General features: G+C 46.3%; 1 protein-coding gene across 5 annotated transcripts in view; it reads left to right on the top strand.

The window, feature by feature from the left end:
• LOC307188045 (BEN domain-containing protein 5) overlaps positions 1 to 22,986 on the top strand; it is a gene marked incomplete at its 3' end in the record, with an annotated part of 1,401,459 nt that overhangs the window by 1,127,046 nt on the left and 251,427 nt on the right. Inside the window, exon 1 of one of the 5 annotated variants that reach the window (XM_079924748.1) lies at positions 9,418 to 9,799. The exons of the other annotated variants lie outside the window; for them this stretch is intronic. Coding sequence (XP_079780874.1) covers positions 9,574 to 9,799 — 226 coding nt within the window. The 5' untranslated portion in view covers positions 9,418 to 9,573. Of the gene's footprint in view, positions 1 to 9,417; positions 9,800 to 22,986 lie in introns of those variants that run through there. 5 annotated transcript variants of the gene reach the window in all.

The following is a 22,986-nucleotide window of genomic DNA, read 5'->3' as shown; positions in this document are numbered from 1 at the left end:
CTAGCTAGAAAGGCACAAATCACCCTCAGTGGGGCACGAGTCAGACTCAGAGGGAGCCAGAACTGGGGTAGAAGTCCATAGTTGGGCCTCTAGAGTCAGGTAGTCTGAGTCTGAATCCTGGCTCCAGCATTTACTCCTGTGTGACCTTGGGCAAGTTACCTAATATCCCTATGCCTTGGTTTCTTCAGCTCTAAAATGAGGCTGATATTAATAGTACCTGCCACCCAGGATTGCTTTGAGGATTCAATGAGAAATGTATGTAAAGCCTTCCACAAAAGTTCATGGCTATTATTCCTATTCTTGTTCTTATTCCTCCAAGTGATAGCAGGGTAAGAATGGGATGGGAGTGACACTTCTCACAGAGATTTCTCTCACTGGAGCTCTCTGATCCTCTTTTGTTCTGGCTCAGAAGAGGCTCCCTCCAGACCATGCAGTAACAGGTAATCCCCAGGTTGTCCCTGGCCATCAACAGAGAGTGTAAGAATATAGAAATCAGGCTTCCCTGGTGGCACAGTGGTTGGGAGTCCGCCTGCTGATGCAGGGGACATGGGTTCGTGCCCCGGTCCGGGAGGATCCCACATGCCGCAGAGCGGCTGGGCCCGTGAGCCATGGCCGCTGAGCCTGCGCATCCGGAGCCTGTGCTCCGCGGGAGAGGCCACGACAGAAAGAGGCCCGCGTACCGCAAAAAAAAAAAAAAACAAAAAGAATATAGAGATCTGCTTGAGCAGTTAGAAACCTCAGAGTTCTTGAAAACTTCAGCGTCTCTGGAGTAAGTAACCATGGTTTCAGAAACCCCAGATAATGTAGTCATAGTAGTCATATCATCAGTCTTCTCAGAATCATTAGCTACTCAATTTAGGGATGCTTGGAACCCTAAGATAGGTGTTGGACTTTCCCCTAAGATCTAGTTCTCAGATTTTTAGTCAGGATTCAAGCCTCTAAGAAAGGGAAGTGGGGATTGAACTCCACAATCAATTCAACTCCTTGTTGCCCAGGAAACTCTGAGGCAAGGCCCATATGAAAACAGCCCTTGAAACCAGGCTTTGGATCAAGAACCTGAAGTTCAGGTCTTTTCCACATGACTATAAACAACTCCTATCTCCTCTATAAGTCTTAGTTTCCTCATCAGAAAAATGGAGATATAAAATCTCATGGGTGTTCTGAAAATATTAAAGGAGATATGTCTAAAGCAGCCAGTATACATCCTATCACAGAAATCAATAATTGTTAGTTACATTTTCATTCCTTTCTTCTGATTTTGTACTGAATTTATGGTATGGTTAGGATATGTTCTTAAGAAAATCAGAATTATTCATGGTTTGCTGTGTGCTTCTGAGAAGACTTAATTCCCTGAAAGAATGTTCCGTTGTGTGCCTCTGACCCAGAATAGCAGCCCAGAGTTATCAAACAAAAGCCTAAGAGTGGATGGAAATGTGGGGTTCACTCTGGCCCTCTGTGGACCTCTGAAGGGCAGACATTCTGAGCCATGGGTGCTTGAGATGAGCAGAGATCGTAACCAGAGAACTAGCATGTGGTCTTTGAAGGAAAGTTGCCCTGTTACCTCCCAAATCATGTTGGAATCATCAGAAGACTAGAATGAGTCAGGGTTACCCCTGAGTAGGGGGTTAGAGTCAATGACATCCAGCCAACAGCAGGGTAAGAAGAAAGTCTAGCCTTGTAGGATGCGGCAAAATCACCATCTTGTGTCCTGGGAAGCCCAGGGACTGTGTCAGTGAGGTTCCTGATGCTATTACATTATTGTTGGTTCCAGTGTATGTCAACTATCTATGATTGTCCACGTGACTATTTTTCTGTAATTATTTGCAATTTTTTCTCTCCGTGTATTTAGAAAAACATTTTGAAAATGTCAACCTGTCTAGTTGCTCTAAGGGAAAACTACAAAAGGGGTTTTATTGTTGTTGGGGCCAGATTATGGCAGCTAGACATGGTGGGAGCCCAGAAACAGGGAAAGGTAAGGTTTCACAAGGGAAAGGTAAGACTCAGAGAAACAAAACAAGGCCCTTGGGACACCTCTCCCTCCTCACCTTTGGGGGCTTCTGTCTTCTCCAGGGTCTATGTTTCAGACATGCATTCATTCAGCAAGTGTTTGTTTAGGGTCTGCCTTGTGACAGGCTAAGTGCTAGGATACAGTGGTGAAGAAGAAAGACAGGGTCTCTTCTCTGGTGGAGCTTTCAATCTAGTGGCAGAGACAGACAATAATAGAATAAATATATGTTGTATACTACGATAAGTTCCATGAAGAAAAATATAAGAAGCTGTGGAAATAGGTAGCAGGTTCCTGAGCTAGTCTGTGGAGGGGGCTGGGAAGAACAAGCCAGGCAGGCCTTTCCTAGGGAAGTGACATTTCAGCTGAAAAATAACAGAATGAGTTAATTTAATAAGGGAAACCAGAGGCAGCTTCTAAAACTAATAGTCCCCTAATTGAAATTCATAGTTGAGGCAAGTTGCATCCTTCCCAGGCAGGCCAATTATTATTATTTTTTTTTGCGGTACACGGGCCTGTCACTGTTGCAGCCTCTCCCGTCGCGGAGCACAGGCTCCAGACGCACAGGCTCCGCGGCCATGGCTCACAGGCCCAGCCACTCCTCGGCATGTGGGATCTTCCTGGATCGGGTCACAAACCCGTGTCCCCCGCATCCGGCAGGCGGACTCTCAACCACTGCACCACCAGGGAAGTCCCAATTTTTTTTTAAGTTTTTTTTTGTTTGTTTTTAAAGTTATTTATTTATTTATTTATTTATTTATTTTTGGCTGTGTTGGGTCTTCGTTACTGCGCGGGGGCTTTCTCTAATTGCGGCGAGTGAGGGCTACTCTTCGTTGCGTTGCGCAGGCTTATCACTGCAGTGGCTTCTCTTGTTGTGGAGCATGGGCTCTAGGTGTGCGGGCTTCAGTAGTTGTGGCACATGGGCTCAGTAGCTGTGGCTCGTGGGCTACAGAGCGCAGGCTCAGTAGTTGTGGCGCACGGGCTTAGTTGCTCCGCAGCATGTGGGATCTTCCCGGAGCAGGGCTCGAACCCGTGTCCCCTGCATTGGCAGACGGATTCTTAACCAGTTTGCCACCAGGGAAGCCCCAGGTAGGCCAATTTCTTTGTTTGTTTTTCAAAACCAATTCAAATGCTCTTCCCTTGTGACAGCATTTCTTCTTTCTCTTCTATTCATACATTTCTTTTGGTCTTCAACCACGGGGAATTCTTTTGCTTTGCGTTGCTTGTGTGGAGTACACACACCTAGACTAAAATGCCTGGATTCAGATCATCCGTGTAACCAGCTCCAGAGTGTGACCCACAGGAGATCAAAATATAGCAGAGGTCTGATTGGTTGAACTTGACCATTGTGTTGACTGTTTGATCAGGCGTTCACAAGGCTTCAGACTGCTGTAAATGCGTCTGCATGTTACATTTTATGTAATACATACAAGTTTTTTTTTCTTCTAAGAAAATACTCAAAAAGTCAATTTGAAAGAATGAATGGCTCCAAACACATTATCTTGGAAGTGTTTGCTGCAGGTTTGGGCAAGGCCTGTAGCCTCAGAGACGTTTGAACATGTGAGATCTGGGAACTCCTTTGGTGACTACTACCCGTGCCCACAGGCTCTGGTTTAAAGGGGATGGCACTGGCATGGAAGCATTGTGGAGTGCTTGTTGGATAATTATCAGCATAGTTTAGTTCATTATATTCAATGTGACTCAGTAAACCTTTATTAGGCATCTTTCAGCATGGGGATAAGAGCTCTAGTAATAATAATGATAATAATAATAGTAATAGGAACTATCGTATACAGAGAACTCACTATATGTCAGGCACTGTACCAAGCATTTTACATGGATTATTAAAATGTTAATTCTCATAACAACCCTATGAAGCTGTATTAATATTTCCATGAAAAAAGTGAGGCTTGGAGAGACTAAGAAACTTGTCCATGGCCACACTTAGTAAAAATAACCTTACTTATTAGGCCAGGATTTGTATATAGGACCTAAGACTACAATATACTGTCTTCACTTCACACTGGTATGTCATTTTTCAAACAAAGAAATTATTGTGCCCAAGAGAGGTTACATAGACATTTCAGAGCCCTGTATATTTACCCTGAAAATAATATCTAGGATTTGTTGAGCAATGCTTTTTTTCTTTTTTTTAATTATTTTTATTTATTTTATTTTTAGTTGCGTTGGGTCTTCGTTGCTGCACGCGGCCTTTCTCTACTTGTTTCGAGCAGGGGCTACTCTTCGTTGCTGTGCACAGAATTCTCATTACGGTGGCTTTTCTTCTTGCGGAGCATGGGCTCTAGGTACGCGGCTTCAGTAGTTGTGGCACCTGGGCTCAGTAGTTGTGGCTCACGGGCTCTAGAGTGCAGGCTCAATAGTTGTGGCACACGAGATTAGTTGCTCCGCGGCATGTGGGATCTTCCTGGACTAGGGCTCGAACCCGTGTGCCCTGCATTGGCAGGCTATTCTTAAACACTGCGCCACCAGGGAAGCCCCGGTTGAGCAATTCTTATGTGACTGCCATGTTACCTTAAAATCTTCCAACTCAGAGGTGCTCAACTGGTCTGATGTTAGAATAATCTGGGAATTAAAAAACAAAATCATTTCCCAGGTCCCGTCCCCAGACGAATTGAATCAGGATCTTAGGGGATAGGACCTGGGAGTGGGATATTTTTTTAAGTTCCCCAGGTGGTTCTGATACACAGAGAGGGTAAAAACTCCTGCCCCAAATCTCATAATACATTCAGAAGATACATATCATTAGCCTCATTTTATGTGTAAGCAAACTGAGTCTTAGGGAGGCAAAGTGTCTTGCCCAAAGTTACAGCAAAAATGTGGCAAAGTCAGGATTTAATCCTTGGTCTGATTCCAAAGCCCATATTCCTTTGGCCCTCCAGGTGGTTGCCTATATGACAAGTTGGCATTCCCTCTAACTCCAGGCAGTGTTCACTGGGCTTTGAGGTTGTACTCAATGAGCAACTGCTCTCTTCCTTTCCCCTGTCTCCTGCCCTCTCCTCCCCTGCCCAAAACCCCACCACCAGAGTCAACCAGATTTCATTATCAGGAGTTCACACAGATATACTGGGTTGATGCCACTGCCTTTGGGTGATAGTAGCAGTTCAGGCCCAGCATGGGCCTCCCAACAGTCCCAGATCCTCCTGGCCATGTATCAACATTCCTTCCTTGAATCAGCCTGAGAAGACAATAGCCCTGAGCTCATAGCACAGCAAGTTGCTTTTCTGGGCAGAATAAAAATAAATAAATAAAAATTTTAAAAAGCAAATACTTAAAAAGTCAAATTAAATATCACAGGGAAAAAAGGCAAAATCATGAAAAAATGTGGTCAATCATTAGCAGAGAGGTTGAAAAGACACGCTCCAGTTGCTTTAAAAACTCACAGAAACCAGGTCTCCTTAAAATAGTTTTACAAAGTACACTGAGAATTCCATGCAGTAATATGAAACATAAGTCCCCCTGCTGCCCCGATCATGCTTCAGCTGGCTAAGCTGAAGGAGCTTGACATTAACCCAAGGCTCTGCAAAACTCAACAGGAAAGTGCAATGCAGACAGAGTTGCAAACCTGCCCCATATGTGTACATTTTCTGCTCCATTAAAATGACTTGGACAAGAGGCAAAGTACATCTGGCTGGTAGAAAGAGGGAGTTAGGGGAGGGGCAGGGAGAGGACAGTCAACCTCATCACAGGCCTCCCACTCCCCAGTCTTGCTTCCCCCCCAATCCTTACCCCACACTGCTTCTAGTCTAAAATGTCTAAAATGCAAATATGACCACAGGCCTTCCAGGATTCCCCAGAGCCAGACTGCTTTGTTAATTTTCTTAACTCTATCATGGGGTTTATAATACCCACTTCAAGGGTTCAGTGTGAAATTAATTGAAATCATATATATTTGTTGCCTGGCATGCTTGGTTTGTAAGTAAACTTTGAAGGAAAAGTAGATATCACAATGATCATCACTGAAACCAGGTCATATGAGGAGAGATAGGTGAAGGAAGTGAAGATGTCTGGGCAGAAGATAAACAAGATCCTAATGAGATAGGATCCCCAGTTCTTCCATATCTGATGGGCTGGCATGAGACTCTTGGTGGTGAACCTAGTATGACAGCTACAAGGTGAAAGCTTCTTCCTCAGTGTAAGTATGAAAGACCTTCTAACAGTCAGTAGTGTCCCAAAGATAAGGCGTGCTGGTAAACTTCCTAACATTAGAACTATATAAGAAGCATCTGGATGAACACTTGGCAGGGATATTGAAGAGGGGATTCAACTGTGATCTGGTTGAACTTGACATCTTTAGCCACCTCTTTAAGTATGAAATCTGTACTTTTGAACTGTCTTTGTGTGCCAATCAATGAATCATCTATCAACAGCTTTAGTTTCTGGTATGTGTAAAGCCTGGAGCAACAGTCTCTGGATCAAAGAGGTACTTTGACTCCGGTTTTCACTAGGACAGAGGAGGCACACTTAGTAGGTTCTCTAGAAGCTGTGTTAAAAGACTGACTGTGTGATACACACAGAAAGCAGGAACTCTGGGTGTCTTTCTGTTGCCCTTAGGCTGCTGAAGTGTGTCTCTTTGAGTCTCTTGTACATGCCATTGCTTCTCTAGAATCCATTCTGTGCACCTACATGCAAGGTGAATGGAGTCCGTGTTTACTCTGTTGGCATCCGTGTCATTATTTGTTCTTTTCTTCTTTCTGGGTTCTTGGAAAATGGAACTGCCCCCTTATGAGAACGATTTACACTGACTTGGATGGAGAATTTGTTTGAACCTGAGGGTGCAGTGATACTTAATATGTTCATGGATGTGTCTGTCTCACAAGAAGTAGACTCAGCGATCTGCACTTTGATCACCAGGAATGGGAAAGACAGAGCTGGGATTCAGCCCCACCTCTGAAAAGAAGGGACAAATGTTCAGAAAAACCACGCAAGAGGTTTGTTATTCATGCTGTGTCTTTCTTTAATGCATTTGTTTTATAAGCGTTTTCTCCCCGGCCCTGTGCTAGGATCCCGGGATGCTGAGGTTACACGGCTTTTTTGTCCCCCCTCAAAGAGCTCATTCTAATGAAGGAAGATAAAAGGTGCTGGGACAAAATAGTAGAAAGAAACTGCCTGTGCTTGAGGAGAGAGGCTGGTTGGGGAAGCTTCAGAGAGGAGGTGACATCTGAGCTGGCCTTCAGGGGAGGCTGAGGTCACTGTGCACTCCAGGAGGAAGAACTTCCCAGGATGAGGGCAGAACCAAGCACAAAGGCTTGAGACCTGATAAAACATGCTCTCTCGGGAAATGTCAACTAGTGTAACGTTTCTGGAGTGTACTGTGTGCAGGAAGGTGGTAGAGATGAGATTGGTAATGTATTTTGAGGTCACTCTCATTTAGATGGGCTAGGAGGTTGGCCATGGTGCTACCTGAAATGATTTCGCAAACAGAGTTTGGAGCTTCATGGTATTTCATTAAATATGGCCAACTCTGCACGACTTGTGAATTATCAGAAGTCTTGCTACACATTACTTCCCCTTGACCACCCTAGGAATGTATTCTTAAAATAAAAACTCATGTAAGATCAGTCCAAAGAAATCATAATCATGAAGATAAACCTGCTGGAACGATTCAGTGTGGCTCCTCTTTTGTCCACAAGTATGTGGGGCAACAAAGGTTCAACATCTGTATCAGGACAACATGTGTTCATAACTGGCTGTCACTGCATATATGCCAGAGGCTAAGTTGAAGGGAACTAGATCTGACCTGTACGTTTGGATCTGGGAGCTGCATGTTGATGGCCCTCACCTGTATAATGTACTCCCCAAATCACAGTGAAATAATCTGGAGGGTTTTGGTTTATCTACTTAATCATTAGTGTAGCTGATCTGAAATGTGAGCCCAGCGCTTTTTTAAAAAAATAACGTGTAATGCTGTCTGATTATAAAGTAATCCCTGCTTATCGTGGAAAATAGTTATATAAACACACAAAGGAAAATAAAATCGCCCACCACTACTAAGAAACAACATTTTGGCACATTTATTTTCTCTTTTTCTTACAGGTTGAGTTCATTAAAATGAATTTTTTAAAAAATATAACATTTAATTCAGCCTGCCACCTCAATTCAGCATTCCTCTATGAGAACACTTTTCTCACCATAACATAATTACTTACTTACACTTTTTTAATACTTTCAGACCAGATTGTAAGGGTTTCCAGGACAGAGAAGGTGTGGTATTCATATAGTAACCTAATTTGGGCACAGGAATCCAACATTGAGACCCAAGTTCTGGTACACTGTCTTATACCACAAGAGATCCAGGTGTTTGTGCTGTCTGTTCATCTCTCTACCACCAGCCTTTAGCCCAGAATCTGGCATGTAGCACATACCCAGTGTATATTGGTCGCTTGAATAAGAGTATGGGTGTGACTGAATGTGGATTTTTATTTATTATTATTTTTCACCCCAAATTCACTGAGCCCCTATCAGGTGCCAGGAATATAAGTAGTCATATCTGATGCAAAGCCCACCCTCTCAGAGGCGTCAGTGCAAGGATGCTGACCCCCTCTAATGTAGGATGGGGTTCCTATGACACATAGCCCAGTCAGAACTCCTCGAGGTGCTCCAGAAATGCCCAGCTAGCCCTGGGTTTGCCTTCCTCCGACCACGACCGCCCCTCGGCTCCCTGCTCATTCCAACTGGTCCCAGTTCAGTGACAGGCATTCTGTGGAGGGGTGCTTCACTGGAGGAAGACTACAGGGGAGAAAAGCTACACTGCTTCCTCCAGCTGAGAGGGGCCCTTGACAAACACTCCACTGCCCCAGCCAGCTGGTCCAACTGGAAATCCCAGATAAGCCCCAGTTTCTGGTCAGAACTAGTTTGGCAGCACAGGGGGAACATTTCTGGCTGACTGACCCTCCCCACAGGGGAGCTGGCGGTTTTTGCCAGAAAGAAAAAAACAAAACAACAATGAACTAAAGGGGTTGAGAGGAGCGGTTTCAATTATTTGATACACTCCCAAATTCTGCTCTCTTTCAAGTGCAAGTTTACACTTAGGAATCCAAACAAGATTGCCCCCTGCCCTGCATTTATTCTCTCACACTCTCCTCTCCTGTGCAGTGCAGTTTTGTTGCAATGCAATTTGTTTTGTAGTGCGACCGTTGAAGCCACAAATCCTGCACGCGGCGCGACTTTGAATATTAGTCAATGCATTTTTTTCCTGCAAGGCTATTGTTATTATCGTTATCGCGATTTAGCGTCTCTGCCCTTTCCCCTCCCTCGGCGAATCGCGCTCCGGCTGTGATTGCTCGGGTCTGACTTCGCGAGTGGCGGTGCGCTTCCAAACCCCCTCCTCCGCCCCCCGCCCCCCTCCCTCCAGGTTCCGCGCCCAGGCGAGAGCAGCCGATTGGCAGAGCGGTGCTTTCAGGAACAATAACAGCGGGGGGAGCCCGGGTCCCGGGAGCCGCCCCCGCCCCCCGGCCCGGCCGCGCGGCTCGCGGCCCCCGCCGGCTCCCCACCTCCGCGCCCGCCCCGCGGGCTGACCGGCCGACCGGGGCCCGCCCCCGGCGCCCACCATGTACGCCTTTGTGCGGTTCCTGGAGGACAACGTCTGCTACGCGCTGCCCGTGTCGTGCGTGCGCGACTTCAGCCCCCGCTCGCGGCTGGATTTTGACAACCAGAAGGTGTACGCCGTGTACCGGGGCCCGGAAGAACTGGGCGCCGGGCCCGAGAGCCCCCCGCGCGCCCCCCGCGACTGGGGCGCGCTGCTGCTCCACAAGGCCCAGATCTTGGCGCTGGCAGGTGAGCGAGCGGTCCGGGAGGGACTCGGGGGCCGGGCGGGGACCGGGAGCCGGGGAGGGGGCCGGGGGAAGCCGCTGCTTGTTCCGGCCCCCTTCTCCTGTCCCGTAGGCTTTTCTTTAGGGGACGGGGTGTCTCTAGAAGGCCAGACCAGTTAAAAATACGAGATGGTCCCCTTTGTCTTCCCCGCCTCCCCGACACCTCCCGCGCTGTCAGTCTGTCTCCATCTCTGTGTCTGTCCTACTCTTTCTGTTTGTCTCTTCTCGGCTCCCTCACTTTCCTGTTCTCTCCCCGCCCGTTTGTACCTTCATTTCTCTGTCTCTCACCTTATCTTTACCTCTCTCTCAGTTCCTTCCCTCTCTGCGCCTTCTGTCTCCTCAAGTTTCTCTAGCTGTCTGTCTCTCCCTTTAAGGCCCTTAGTACCGCCTGGGAGTGAGAGGCAAGGCTTGATATTGTCGGACTCTGCCAGGTGGGAGTCCCTCTTTACAGAGGGAAGCTATGACATCCTTGTCTCATTCGGGCCATCATTGGACGGGATGAAGAGGCCTTGATCACTGGGTACTGGGTGCCACTCTCTCCTGCCCCTCCCTGGCTAGGTGGCAGAGGTAAAGCAGTAGTGGCACTTTAGCATCCCTCAGACTCCACACCCCTATTGAATCTCCCGGAAGGCTCTCTGAGTGAGAGCTGAGGGCCAGGAAAGAGTTTCTAGGTCAGGATGAGACCAGACCTCCCATTCCTGCTTTCCCAGGGCCCTGAGAAATAGGCAAGGCAGGTGGTCTCATCTCCATTTGACAGATGAGGACGCTGAGGTTCACTTGGTGGTAGGACTAGAAACCAGCCCTCTAGCCTCCTTCACCAGGTTCTTTCTGCCATGCCGAGGCACCTTTTCCTTTGTAAAGTCAGTGGATCCTCTTTCCCAGCTAGTTTTAGGAGGCTTGGGTACAGATATGAGTGGATGAGGAAAGTATCACTTCCATTTTGGGGAGCAGCCTTTTAGCTGTTGCTGGTAAGGAGGGTGCACCTCAGAGTGGACAGAGACAGTAAACCACCCTGCCCTCCAGTTGGAAGAGAAGACCAGGGGTTAGGAGACATCGCTAGCATTTTGTAGTTTGAGACCTCTCCTATTTTTTCCAACTTCCTTAGCTTTCCTTAAGAGATGAATTCAGCAGGTATCATATTTAAATTTGGCAAATAAGGAAACTGTGGCTTGAAACAGAGAAGTGACTTTCCTAGGGTCCCGTGGCAAATTAGCAGTAGCTTAGAGCTGTGGTTCATGAAAAGTTCCTTTCCATCACCTCCTGTTGCCTCTGGAAAGTAGGTTTGCCAGAGTTGAGGAGTGAAAGAAGAACTGGAACCCTATGAGCACCTGGGGCCCTTGTGGACAGACTGTGTCCTGACCACCTCTCTGGCAAGCCCTGGGGCACAGTGGTATAGACCGCCCCCCCCCCCCCACAACACCTGGGCATGCCTGGGGCCAGAAGAACAGAATGAAGGAAAGTATGTAGAAAAGGGAAACCTTTGTAGTGGGTTAGCTTTTATTTCATTTGTTTGCTTGCTTTTAATTACCTGAAGGAAGGGGTTAGGAGACTTTTCCCCAAGAGTACAGTATAGGCCTGAGGAGGTTATAGGTAGGTTGTAACCTTAGCTTCCCCTTGGCTAGAAGAAGAGAAAGCATGCTCTTAATGATTCTATTATACTCCTAGATCTGGAAGGGCCCTAGGAGGCGGGGAGTGATGTGGTCAGAAGGAGTCCGTGGTAGGTAGGTGTTTTAGTGTGTAATAGCTGCTTTCCTCTTTTAGAGATTGTCCCTGCATCCACTTATTCATGCAGTAAACATCACCACTGTGCTTTGCTCTTCAGGCACCGCAGAGAGGCTGCTGAGGCAGATGGCAGCCCCCACAGACTCTGAGTTTGGAAATTGACAAAAGTCTTCTTCAGTAAGACACACGTAATTATTGGTGTGAGGACCATGAATCTTGAATCTATAGACTATTCATCCTCCAAGTTGGAATGGTGATAAATCTCTAGGGTTATTGAAAACAGACAGTTAAAATAACACACACGCACAAACAGACCTAGGCAACATCTGGAAATTGGCAGAGTAGATCCAGAGAAGAAGCGTGGCTCCGGTTTGAGCAAAGTGAGTTGAAAAGCACTTTCCTCCACCTCTCTTCAGGTTTTTTTCTTGAGAAGAGCAAGGGGAAGAAAAAGAAACAACTTGCCGTTGACTAGGCCACATTTAGAATTCCAATCAGCTGGTTAGCTTTTAAATTGGAGCCACTGTCCTGGCTCCAGACCTGACTGGAAGGGCCAGGGTAGGTTTGGGAATTCATTTGTCCTGGAAGAACTCTCCCATGTGTCTTGAAACCCCATCTTGGATGTGGTGGCTCCGAGAATTGCTTGCAGTGACTTCGTCTTAAGGAGCTCATCTTCTGGCATCTCCTAGTTGTGAATACCACGGTGCTGTGGGACCAGATGTGAGGCGGCGAGCCCTCAAGCGGGAGGCAGAGATAGCTATGTTCTTGTGCATTAGCCATGAGTAATTAATCCCTCTCTGGCACCAAAAGCGTAGTTTCAGGAGCAGTTCGGGGCCGTTTCATGGCTTTTGGTGAGAAGCGCGGTACTTTACCGTTTGCCCAGGCCAACTCAGAGCTGTCTTCAGGTGTACCTCTTCTTGTATCCAGGAAATGTCAAAGCCAGCTGCTTTGGGACTTTGCATTTTCCAGCATATGCTGGTCTACATCATGGTTTCCATGTGTGTCAGAATCAGTATATAGCCTTGATTTCAGTTCAAGGGGAAAAAGCAAACACACCTTTACTGACAGTCTAACTTTGTGCCTGTGCATTCTCTCTCCGAGTCCTCCGCGGGACCCTGTTGGTAGAGATTGCCGTTGTTACTGTTTCCATTGTGTAGATGAGGACAACTGAGTCTCAGAGACTCCTCTCCAGCTGTATAGCTAACGAGTGACAAAGCCAGACTTGAAACCAAGGTCTTCCAGTGCCAGGCCCCCACTTGGAAATCTCCTTTGTAAAGTAGCTGATGTTCTCGTCAGCCACACAGCAGGCTTGGAAGGAATGAAAGGCAAGAGAAGAACTGTCCGTGAAGCTGACAGTTCAAATCAAGTTTTCGAGCCCAGGAACAGTTTTAGATGCTGAGTTTTCCAGCCCCTTCTGTTCTCCCTCTCTCACCAGCCTCCCTCCTACAGAGCACACGCACTTTCCTCTCTGCTAAGTTGTCATTTTCCTCAGGAAATCGCAGAAGAGCTCCCATCCTCCATGGTCCACGTAACTCAAGATGTGGCTCACCTTTGGATGTGGTCTCCTTCACCACTCTCATTTATTTGCCAGACAGCGTGTTGAAAATGAGAACAGCCCATTTGGAGAGCTTGCCATTATCTAACTGCAGTCCAGTCTGCTACTGGGGCTCATGGTATTGATTTATGGTTTCTTTATGGGGCCACAACTGGTTTTTCTCAGCTCAGAGTCTTAAAATTCTATGCCATTCTATGCAGGCACTTTGGCTATGTTATTATTATTTGGTGTGCTAAATTCCTTTTGTCGTCAGATGTCCCCCTTCTACTTCCTATACACCAGGCCCGGTGCTGTAATAAGCGAGTGCTCCAGTGCATCCGCAGGTCTGAGGTCCTGGGACTGAAATGACGGCACAATCCAGGCGAAACAAAAGTTAACTTTTCAGGCCCTGCCATGTGGGGTTTCTGTCCGGGCAGAACGACAGGGAAGAAATGGGCATCATCCTCAGGGTGAGTGTAGTCTTAGGGCCCAATGTATGTGCTAAATAGAGGTGGAAGCCAGGCACCAGGGCAGCACAGAGAAAGGGCCCATTCTAGGTGGGCTTTGTGGTTTATCTTGTACATCTTTCCAACTCTGCCACCACTGCCCACATCCAGGCGTGCACCAGCTCTTATCTAAGCCAGCACATCTGCCTTCTAATTGATTACCCTGCCTCAATCTGTTTTCCAAGTTGCTGTCAGAAAAATCTTCCAAAATACAGTCTTAGTCAAGTCACTTCTCTCCTTAGAACCTTCTGTAGCTCCCTGTTGCCTACTGAATAAAACTTAAGCTTCTCAGCCGGCGCGTTCATAGCAGCCCCAGACCAACCCCATTTCTCCAGCTTCCCCCAGGCCTGCGGTACTTCATGCCATCTTGAGAACACTCCCTCAGGCACTCCTTTGAGCCAACGAGGATGGATTAATCATTGTGTGAGATGGGGCCTCTGCCCATGGAGCTCACCTTCAGTGGAGAAGGCAGACACGTGACATGCCTACAGTCCCGTGAGCTGAGGACGAATGCCACAGAGGAGTGGACAGATGCGTTGGCAGCTCCCTGTTCCACCCTCAGTCCCCAAGGGAAACTCTCCTTCCTCGGAGCTCTCCTTTTACTTTGCTGTTCCTCACTTATCTTTAGCATTCTGTGTCTTGTTTTGGTTAGTCGTGAGTAGGTCTGTCTTCCTACCAGACAGTGAACTCCTCCAGGACGGGGACCTGCCTTCCTTCTCTCTGCATCCATAGTGCCCAGCACGTAGTCCACTCCAGTCAGCCCAAGTGGAACACACCAACTTGGGGAAGACAGGTGCATTTGTTATGCTTGGGGAGAAGAAGTAGGGAGGACAGGAACCCCTGTAGCAGCAACTTGTTTTTTAGAACAGAAACCTGCAGTGAGTTTTGGAGGTTTCCTTCAACATTGTTCACCTGGAAAAAGTCAACATTCTTTATCACTCCCTTGACTAGAAGAAACCCCACACTTGGGGGAAATAGCTTCCAAAGCCACGTTCTTCTTGCTTTGGTAATTTTAGCTCATTCAGGGCTCAGGTCCCAGCTTGGCATTGTTGGTCCAAATGGATCACTTGCTCCAGAAATGCTTTGGAACTTCTACAAAGTTAGCAGTGAAGCAGGGGAGTAGCCGATTTCATATGCAAAGATTGTTGCATGTCATCAGTGGGAGACTGCCAACAAAAGGATTCTTTTTTTTTTTTTTAAACGAGTGAAAACTTTTAATTTAGGTTTTGACATGTTCTGCTGATGTACATTGGAGCGAAGATTGGAACTTGCCTGCTGTCATCTGTTGCAGATTCTACTGAAATGTTAACCGTTCAAGGTCCCGTCTGATGTGATTTGTCATGTTTAAGAACCACGTATTTGTTACAACTAAATAGTATGTGTTGCTGGGTATTTCAGAGTTCTGGTTCACAGGATGAAAGAAGAAATTGCCCCAGGCAAGCTCAGGTCTTGCTCTTTTGTGTGTTTTCTTGTCATTGAAGAGCACACTGGTGTTTATTTTTAAAAACGCACCAGAAAAGTAGAATTCAAACTTAGATCTTTGACTTCAAGATTTGTTCTCTTTCCACTGTGCCTACCTGCTTTGTCTTATAAGCTCCTTAGAGAGAGAGGATGTGTGTACTCTTCATTTTAAAATGCTTACTGGAAAAGCATACATACCCTGAAGAGCTTTTCTCTGGTTCATTTAAGTTCCCCAGGTATTAAGTTACACTAGGTGGTCAGTCTTATACTGGAGGGAAATACAGGAGGAGGAATAGGCATTGTTTCTTGCCTTCACGGACTCGTTTACTAAATATTTATTAAGAACTCACCAGGCTCCAGGTTCAATGCTAGGAATTACCATATACATACTCTGTCTACATCCTTGTGAGATAAGGCTTCTTATTTTACCCTGGGAGAAGAGAGCTACGCAGACAGTTGTTTAGTGGGTGCTGTAGGTGCCAGGCAGTGGGCTAAGGTCTTCCCATACGCATGAAGCTCTTGGAGAACTGTGAGTCAGGTCAGTCGAAAAGTATGATACCCGAACTAGGGTGGCAGTGGTTGTGATGGCTCTGAGGTGGGTTGAGGAAGGAGAATCCACAGGACTTGGGAACTGTCTGGTTGTGGTGATGTGTGTGATGATGATGTGGTGGTCTGGGCTCTCCTCCCTCCATGGGGAGCATTAGAAAAGTAGTTGGGTGGAAGAGGAGATATTGAGTTCAGTCTGAGACAAGATGAATCTTGGGGGCCCATGGGATACCTGGGCAGATACTCCAGGAGAGCGATTAGGCATGTGGCCCAAGGTTCAGGAGAGTGCTCTGAAGTTGGGCTGAAGATCCCAATGTGGAAGTCGTTAGCCGTGCAAGTGGTGGTTTCACAGAGGGAGGGGGCAGAGTAAGCGAATCCTGCAGAACTCCAGAACACCAGCTTTTAAGGGCACAGCTGAAGAGGAAGAGCCCAGAAAGGGGACTGGGGAGAAGCAGCCAGAGATGGACTAAGAATCAAGTGATAACCAGGAGAGATGGGTGTCCTGGAAATCAGACAAGGAGCGAGGCCTTTGTATCCCAGATCTAAGCCTGTTTTTGTTTCTTTTAACTACACAGCAACTACTTTTTCCTCTGAGCTCATTGGTGAGACATAGTAGGATAGGACAGCTAAATATATAAGCAGGAGAAGAAAAGATTTGCATGGGATGATATTTTGGTAGTTTTGAATGTCTGAGTTTTGCCCCACTAGAAGAAGAATCAGACCTGTTCTTTGAGGCCCAGAAAGCAAAATTAGGTCCAGAGAGTGGAATTCAAAGCGGTTGGTGGGAGGAATATAATAATAGCCGAGAGAGTGGATGAACGACGGAAAGGGCTTCTAAGCATAGTGATGAGCTCCCTGTCAGGGGAGGTGGATATTCTGGAATGAAATCCTGTCCTATGGGAGAATTGGGTAAATGACCCCCTCCCCCAGGTCGCTTCCTTGAGTGTCAAGGAGGAAGATTGAGAGAGCTGAAAGAAGATAGGCTTTGAAGTGAGACAGTCTGGGTTCAAACCGTGACTCTGCTGTTTACAAGCTGTGTGACCTTGGGGAGATTACTTCACTTCTCTGAGTTTCAGGTACTCAAATGTAACGTAGAGATGGTAACGAGTGACTTGCCCACTATGTTATTTAGCAAGGTAATATGGAAAAGTACCTGGCACATAGTAGGTACTCATTAAATATAGGTAGCGGATACGGACTGTGGTGGCTAAGCATTGTTGAGAGAACAGCTTGCTTAGTCGTGGGTGCCACCATCTGTGGAAAGGAGCGATTTAGAGGACCAAGGAGAAGACAGGTTTAAAATTTAACTTGCGGGTGTTGTAAATCCTCCTGTGGCTTGACTTTAGCGTGAAAGGCTCACCGTCTCCCCCCATCTGGTGCCCCTCTGTGACCCTGTGGTGGGGCCACTTGTTACCCTGGCAACAGCCTGGTGAAGCACATGAGGGTAGCTAGACAAATGAGTCAGAAGGATGAGGTTCCTAGTTTTGTCTGTGCCCTAGCCCTGTGCCAAGGCCAGTGAGGCCATGGGAGTGAAAGCAGGGAGACCTACTGAAACCTGGTTGGCAGTTCTTCTCTCCCCTTTCGGATGGTCTCAGCAGGACATTTCTTCAAACGAGCCCACCTGGAGGGATTAGATCATCTACTCTTGCCCGGCACTGCATAGAAGAGAAAGAGAAGTGGAATTCCCTGTGGCTGGCCAGTTGGTCACACAGCTGGAAGGATCTCTTAAGGTTTTCTAGTCTAGTCCCTATGTTTTACAGAAAAGAAAGCTGAAAGGAAGTAACTGGTCACCCAGAGAGTGAGTTACAAAGCCGGGCCTCGAACCCGTGTCTCTTGATTTCTTTCTGCTTTACCACAGCAGGGCACTCGTCTTCGTGTTGTCTTGGCTAGATACAATCCTTGAAACTTGAGGATTTTGTCTGCCTTGGATTTTAAAAAAACAAACGCCACAGGCCAGAGAATGAGATATGCATGCCTTTTCTGTGGCATGTCTGTTTTTAATGCAAACATAAGACTTTGCAAGGATTTTACACAGATGAAGAACTTTAAACTTGCATATAGATATTTTTTAAATAAGACAAAACCTATGTAAAACAGTTTATGTTTAGCCTTTCAGAACTTCATCATAGCTAACAAGCCCACACCACATTAAACTCTGACATTGGGTTCTTTTAATTATCCAGCATGATTTTATGTAAAATGGGAGTCAAGACAGTACCTCTCCCATTTTAACTGTATTTCAAATTCTTCAGGAGCATCTTCATGTTTGAAGACAGAATTGCATTGGATTTCCTGTCCACCGGCCTCTTTTCTAAAACACTATTTGCTCATTAAACGTGCCTCCATTTTTTTTTTCCAGTGGTAAGTTTAATGGGATGTTTCTCCCTCTCAGATTAATGACAAATACCAAGGTCTTCTATATTTTTGAAGAGCAGCTTCTACCATATTTTATGGCTTTGAATAGGGACTCCATTTGGGGGTTATTTAGGGCTTGGTGATCTTGATAAGCTTGGAGTTCAGGAGGTTGGTATCAAGTCATACTAAGTTCAATTTGGGAATTGATCACAGCATTCTCCTGGATGTAGGCAAAGGCTTGGGAGAAAAGCTGGCACTTGGGGAATTATATTGACACACTCACCATATTGTATGTGCCTTCTAGTTCAGTTGAGGAAGTTACAGCAACTTGGTAATTTTTCTCTTGTTCCTATAGGATAATTAGATGATAGAACCAGGCCCCGAGTGACATGCAGGCCTGACTGGAACGTCTGGCTCTGATATTTAATAACTTTGTGTCTTAGGCAAGCCACCTCACTTCTTTGACCCTCAGTTTCTGCTTCAATAGAATCATTATGGGGATTGAATATATTGATGTTAGTAAAGAATTTGGCATGGGGCCTGGCACATAGTAGTTGCTTACTCAGTATTTGTTGAATAGATGAATGCAGTTAGCTGACAACGTAGTAGCTGGAAAGGAGAAGGAGAAAGTTGATGCCCAAATCCTTGGTGGTTTTCTTGCCCTGGAAACAAAAGAATCAGGAAGTTAGAATCAATGAAGTTTATCTCTTCAGAGGCTACATACTTATTTCTGTTTACACTAAAACTGATTACTTGGTCTTAAGCTTGGAGCAGTTGCAAAGGTGGGTTGACCAGAGAGGTGGGTTGACTCATCCTTTTTGAGTCTCCTGCTAATTTCTTCTGTGGTTTCCTGGAATGCAAAGCCAGAAGCATACTCCAAAGCCACATTAAAACGCTGCCTGAAGTTACCTGCTGTCTTAGGTGATCCACACCACCGCTCACCTGCATTAATGTGACCAGTCAAGAGTTACAGCTTCTTGTCACCCTGTGTTCAGTCTCCTCCTCACACCTTATCCATCTTGCTTGCCATTGCCACATTAATCTTCCCCAAACATCTCTTTCATCATGTCTCAATCTGTGTCGGGTACGGGTCTCTTTGCCACAGGACAAAAGCCAATGACACAGCCCACAGGGGTAGCCTCACAGCCACTATTCACTGAACACCTGGGACAAGAAAGGCACTGTGCTTGGTGTTTTATATGCACTACCTTTTGGAAAACAGTTTATTATCCCCACTTTACAGATAATGAAAGTGAGACTCGGACAGGTGAGGTAGCTTGCCCAAGTTCCCACAGTTAGTATGTAGCAGAGGCAGAATTCCAAGCCAGGACTCCCTGACTGGAAAGACTGGGCTGCTTTTGTTAAATCCTGGGCCTCCCTCTCCCAACCAGTTCTTCCACTTTTTACGGTGACACTGAGCGTTCCGTAATCTTCTGTGGACTAGGTGCGGATGTGAGGCACCACCTTTAATTTGGGATTAGGATGAGGAAGGCCTGGAGCTTGGAGGTTTGCCCCCACATGAGCCAGCATCTCTCAGGAGGTCAAGCCTGCTATTCTGGTTGGGATTCTTGGCACATCCTGGGTTGTAAGGATCCGAAAGACCAGGACCACTTAGCAGAGTGCTCAGCACAGAACAGGGGCTCAGTCAATGTCCAGTGACTGCAGAAAAGGACAAGTGGAGGCCTCAGATCTTCCTGAGCCCTCATCCAGGGAGCATGGCGCAGGGAGGAGGGTGATGGGCGTTAGGATGGAGCCAGCAGGTAGTTACCTCTCAGAGGGGCCTCAAGATCCCCCTGGCCAAGCACTGGGGCAGCCAGGGTCCAGGTAAGGGGACATGTGACTCGAGGGACTGTCTGCTTCTGCTCCTTTCAGGAACTTACTTCTGTCACTCAGACCTTCCTGCACTGCTCAGCCTGCCCTTTCAAAGGACCCATTCAAACCTGAGCCCTGGCCTACAACCTAATTCGTTGTGCCTGGCGATAGTTACTCCTATCTGGGGGCTTCCTGAGGCCAGAGGGGTGTGGCAGGAGAGCAGGAGTAAAGTGGTCTTCTGCTTTGAACTTCAGGCTGGGGAATTTAGATGTCCTTATCTAGAGCCATCATTCATTCTTTCAGCATCTATGAATATGGCTCAACCATATTTCAGGCATGTGTTTTTAGAGAGAATAGAGCGTGGGCTTGGGGGGCAAAGAGATCTAGATCGAATCCTGGCTCTGTGCCTTCGCATCTGGGTGACTTTAGGCCCTCTTTGAGTCTCATTTCTTCTTCTGTGGAAAAACATGCAGGTAATACTTGCTTGCAGGGTTGTTGGGAAGTACAGTGATATATGTGAAGAGCCGTATAGTGGCATCTGGTCAGTAATAGACATTCTAAAAGTGGTAGCCTATTTTTTAATTGAAGTGTAATTCACATAAGACAAAATTCACCATGTTAGCCATTTTAGAGTGTGTACAATTCAGTGTTCTACAAACATCATCACTATCTAATTCCAGAAAATTTTCATCACACAAAAAGAAATCCCTGGTACCCATTAAGTGGTCACTTCTCATTGCCCCTTTCCCCTGTGTCCCTGGAAAACATTAATCTACTTTCTATCTCTGTGGATATCCCTATTCTGGACATTTCATATAAATGGAACCATATATTATGTGGCCTTTCTGTCAGGCTTCTTTCACTTGGCATAATGCTTTCAAGATTCATCCATGTTGTAGCAAGTATCAACACTTTATTTCTTTTAACGGCTGAATAATACTCCACTGCATGGATATACCACATTTTGTTTATCCATTCGTCAGTTGAGGGACAGTTGGCTTGTTTCCACCTTTTGACTATTGTGAATAATGTTGCTATGAATATTTGTGCACAAGTTTTTGGTGGACATGTTTTCATTTCTCTTGAGTACATACCTAAGAGTGGAACTGCTGGATCGTATGGTTATTCTGTTTAACCTTTTGAGGAACTGCCAAGCTGTTTTCCATAGTGGCTGCACCATTTTACATTCCCACCAGGAATGTATGAGGGTTCCAGTTTCTCCATATCCTCCCAACACTTGATATGTTTATTCTCTGTTCTTTTCTTTTTTTGATTGTAGCCATCCTAGTGAGTATGAAGTATATCTGATAGTATTATTTTTGATTTACATTTCCCTAATCACTGATGATTTTGAGCATCTTTTCATACGCTTACTGGTATAGCCTCTTTTTATTATTCTTTCACTAAACATTTTTTTTGATGAGCCTCTATACTGTATGGCCAGGCCTGTGATATGGGCCCTGCCCTGTGGTTACCCACACTCCCGTGGGAAAGGCAGACCTCAGAACAGGTGATTGCAACATAGTAAGAAAATAGGCTACAGAGAAGGTATGTATAAGGTGTAATGGGACCTTAGAGGAGGAAAGAGGAGCTGAGTGGAGGTTAGGTGGAGTTTGTCTAACAGAAAGGAAAGGAGGGGGCATTCCAGTTAGATGGAGGGGCGTGGAGCTTTGGGTATAGCCGGTGGGAGTTGGGCTCCTGTCATCCTATGGGGAGTAAGGCTCTCTCAAGCCAGGTGGCTGAGTAGGTCTCCACCTCCAGGGCAAGCCCGCAGCAGCCCAGGGCCAGCCGCAGGCTCTGCTGAGCTTTGTCATCTGCTGTAAGTACCACTCTTGTTGCCTTCAAGGCACATATACTCAGCTGATTTGATCCCACTTGAGGTCAGTATTCTGTCTCCCTTCCTACGGAAAGAGATCCGTGATGCTCATTGACACAGCAGCTTGCCTGACTTCTCACACCTACCACATAGCAGAACTGGACTTGGAATCCAGACTGTCTGACTTTTCCACACCTGCAGGCTGAACCTCAGCTCTTCTTACCTTAGCGTTCAAGGCCAGTTATTCTCCAAGCCCCAGCCACCTTAACTTTCTTTCTCACCTTTTCTTCCTGCCTATAACTGAACCATCTTTTGTAACCATTCCGGTCTAAATGTTTTTGCAATCTTTCTTTTTTGGTTTCTGTCCTTTATCCCTCTTCTTGCCGTCAGTAAATGGCTGTCCTTTTATGTACACTGACGGTCCAAGTGCTATTCACTCCGCTCAAGTTCTTAACACACAGAATTGATCATCTTCACGGAATCCTGGCAATGTGAGTAGGAATTATTTACTTCAAGTCACAGATTAGGAAACAGGATCAGAGAAGTAAATTAAGTTACTCAAGACCACCCTGTAAGTAAGGGGTCTAGTTCAAAGGGCCCTTCCTCTCAAATGCCTGCCATGGTTACACTGACCAAGGTGATCTCCCTTGCCCCCAAGATCCTAAAGCAGTTACTTTCCCCTTATTCACATTCAGTATTTGAGATCTTATCTCAATCTTATTTGAGGGCTTTTCTTTTTCGTGGGTTTTTATCTTGTGTCCCCTAAGCAGGTGTGCATTCTCAGTGCCCCAGGGCCCCAGCCAGATCCTGCAAGTGTGAATTCTCAGTAAATGTTAAGCGGAGGCATAGGAGGAAAAGCTCTGAACTCTGGTTGCACAGTCTGAGTTCTCATGCTGTTCATGTTATGGCACTAACTTCTGTGGCCTTGCACAATGATGTGCTCACCAGAATGGGAACCCTGCCTGTCTTGCTCCCCCTGTATCCCTGGGCCTGACTGCCGAGTAGACGGATGCAGGGATTTACCATTTGGTAAATGGTAAAACCTCATCTCCATTTTGAAAGGGTTAAATGAAATGGTCTGAGGATTGCTCCCAGTTGAAATATTGCCCAGTTTTGTGAGCCTGAATGACTGCTTCTCTCCGTACCGGCATGATTCTCAGCTACAGAGCTTCACCTCAGGGAGGCAGAGCATAGCTTGTCATTTCTAGTTTGGTGGCTACATCTCAGATTTTTGCCCTTGACCTTGTCAAACTGAAGGCTGACCCAGGAGCTTTGCCTCAACACATTCAGAAGTTCTAACACCCCCCTCTCATCCTCTATATCCCTTTCAGTTTCTCTCCCTCTTTTTTCACATGTGAACACACCCACCCATCCCATTTCAGGATAATTTATTTGGAGCACCT

This window comes from Stenella coeruleoalba (genome assembly GCF_951394435.1).
Source record: "Stenella coeruleoalba genome assembly, chromosome: 1".
Classification (NCBI taxonomy): Eukaryota; Metazoa; Chordata; class Mammalia; order Artiodactyla; family Delphinidae; genus Stenella; species Stenella coeruleoalba.
This window is presented reverse-complemented; position numbering and strand designations above follow the sequence as displayed.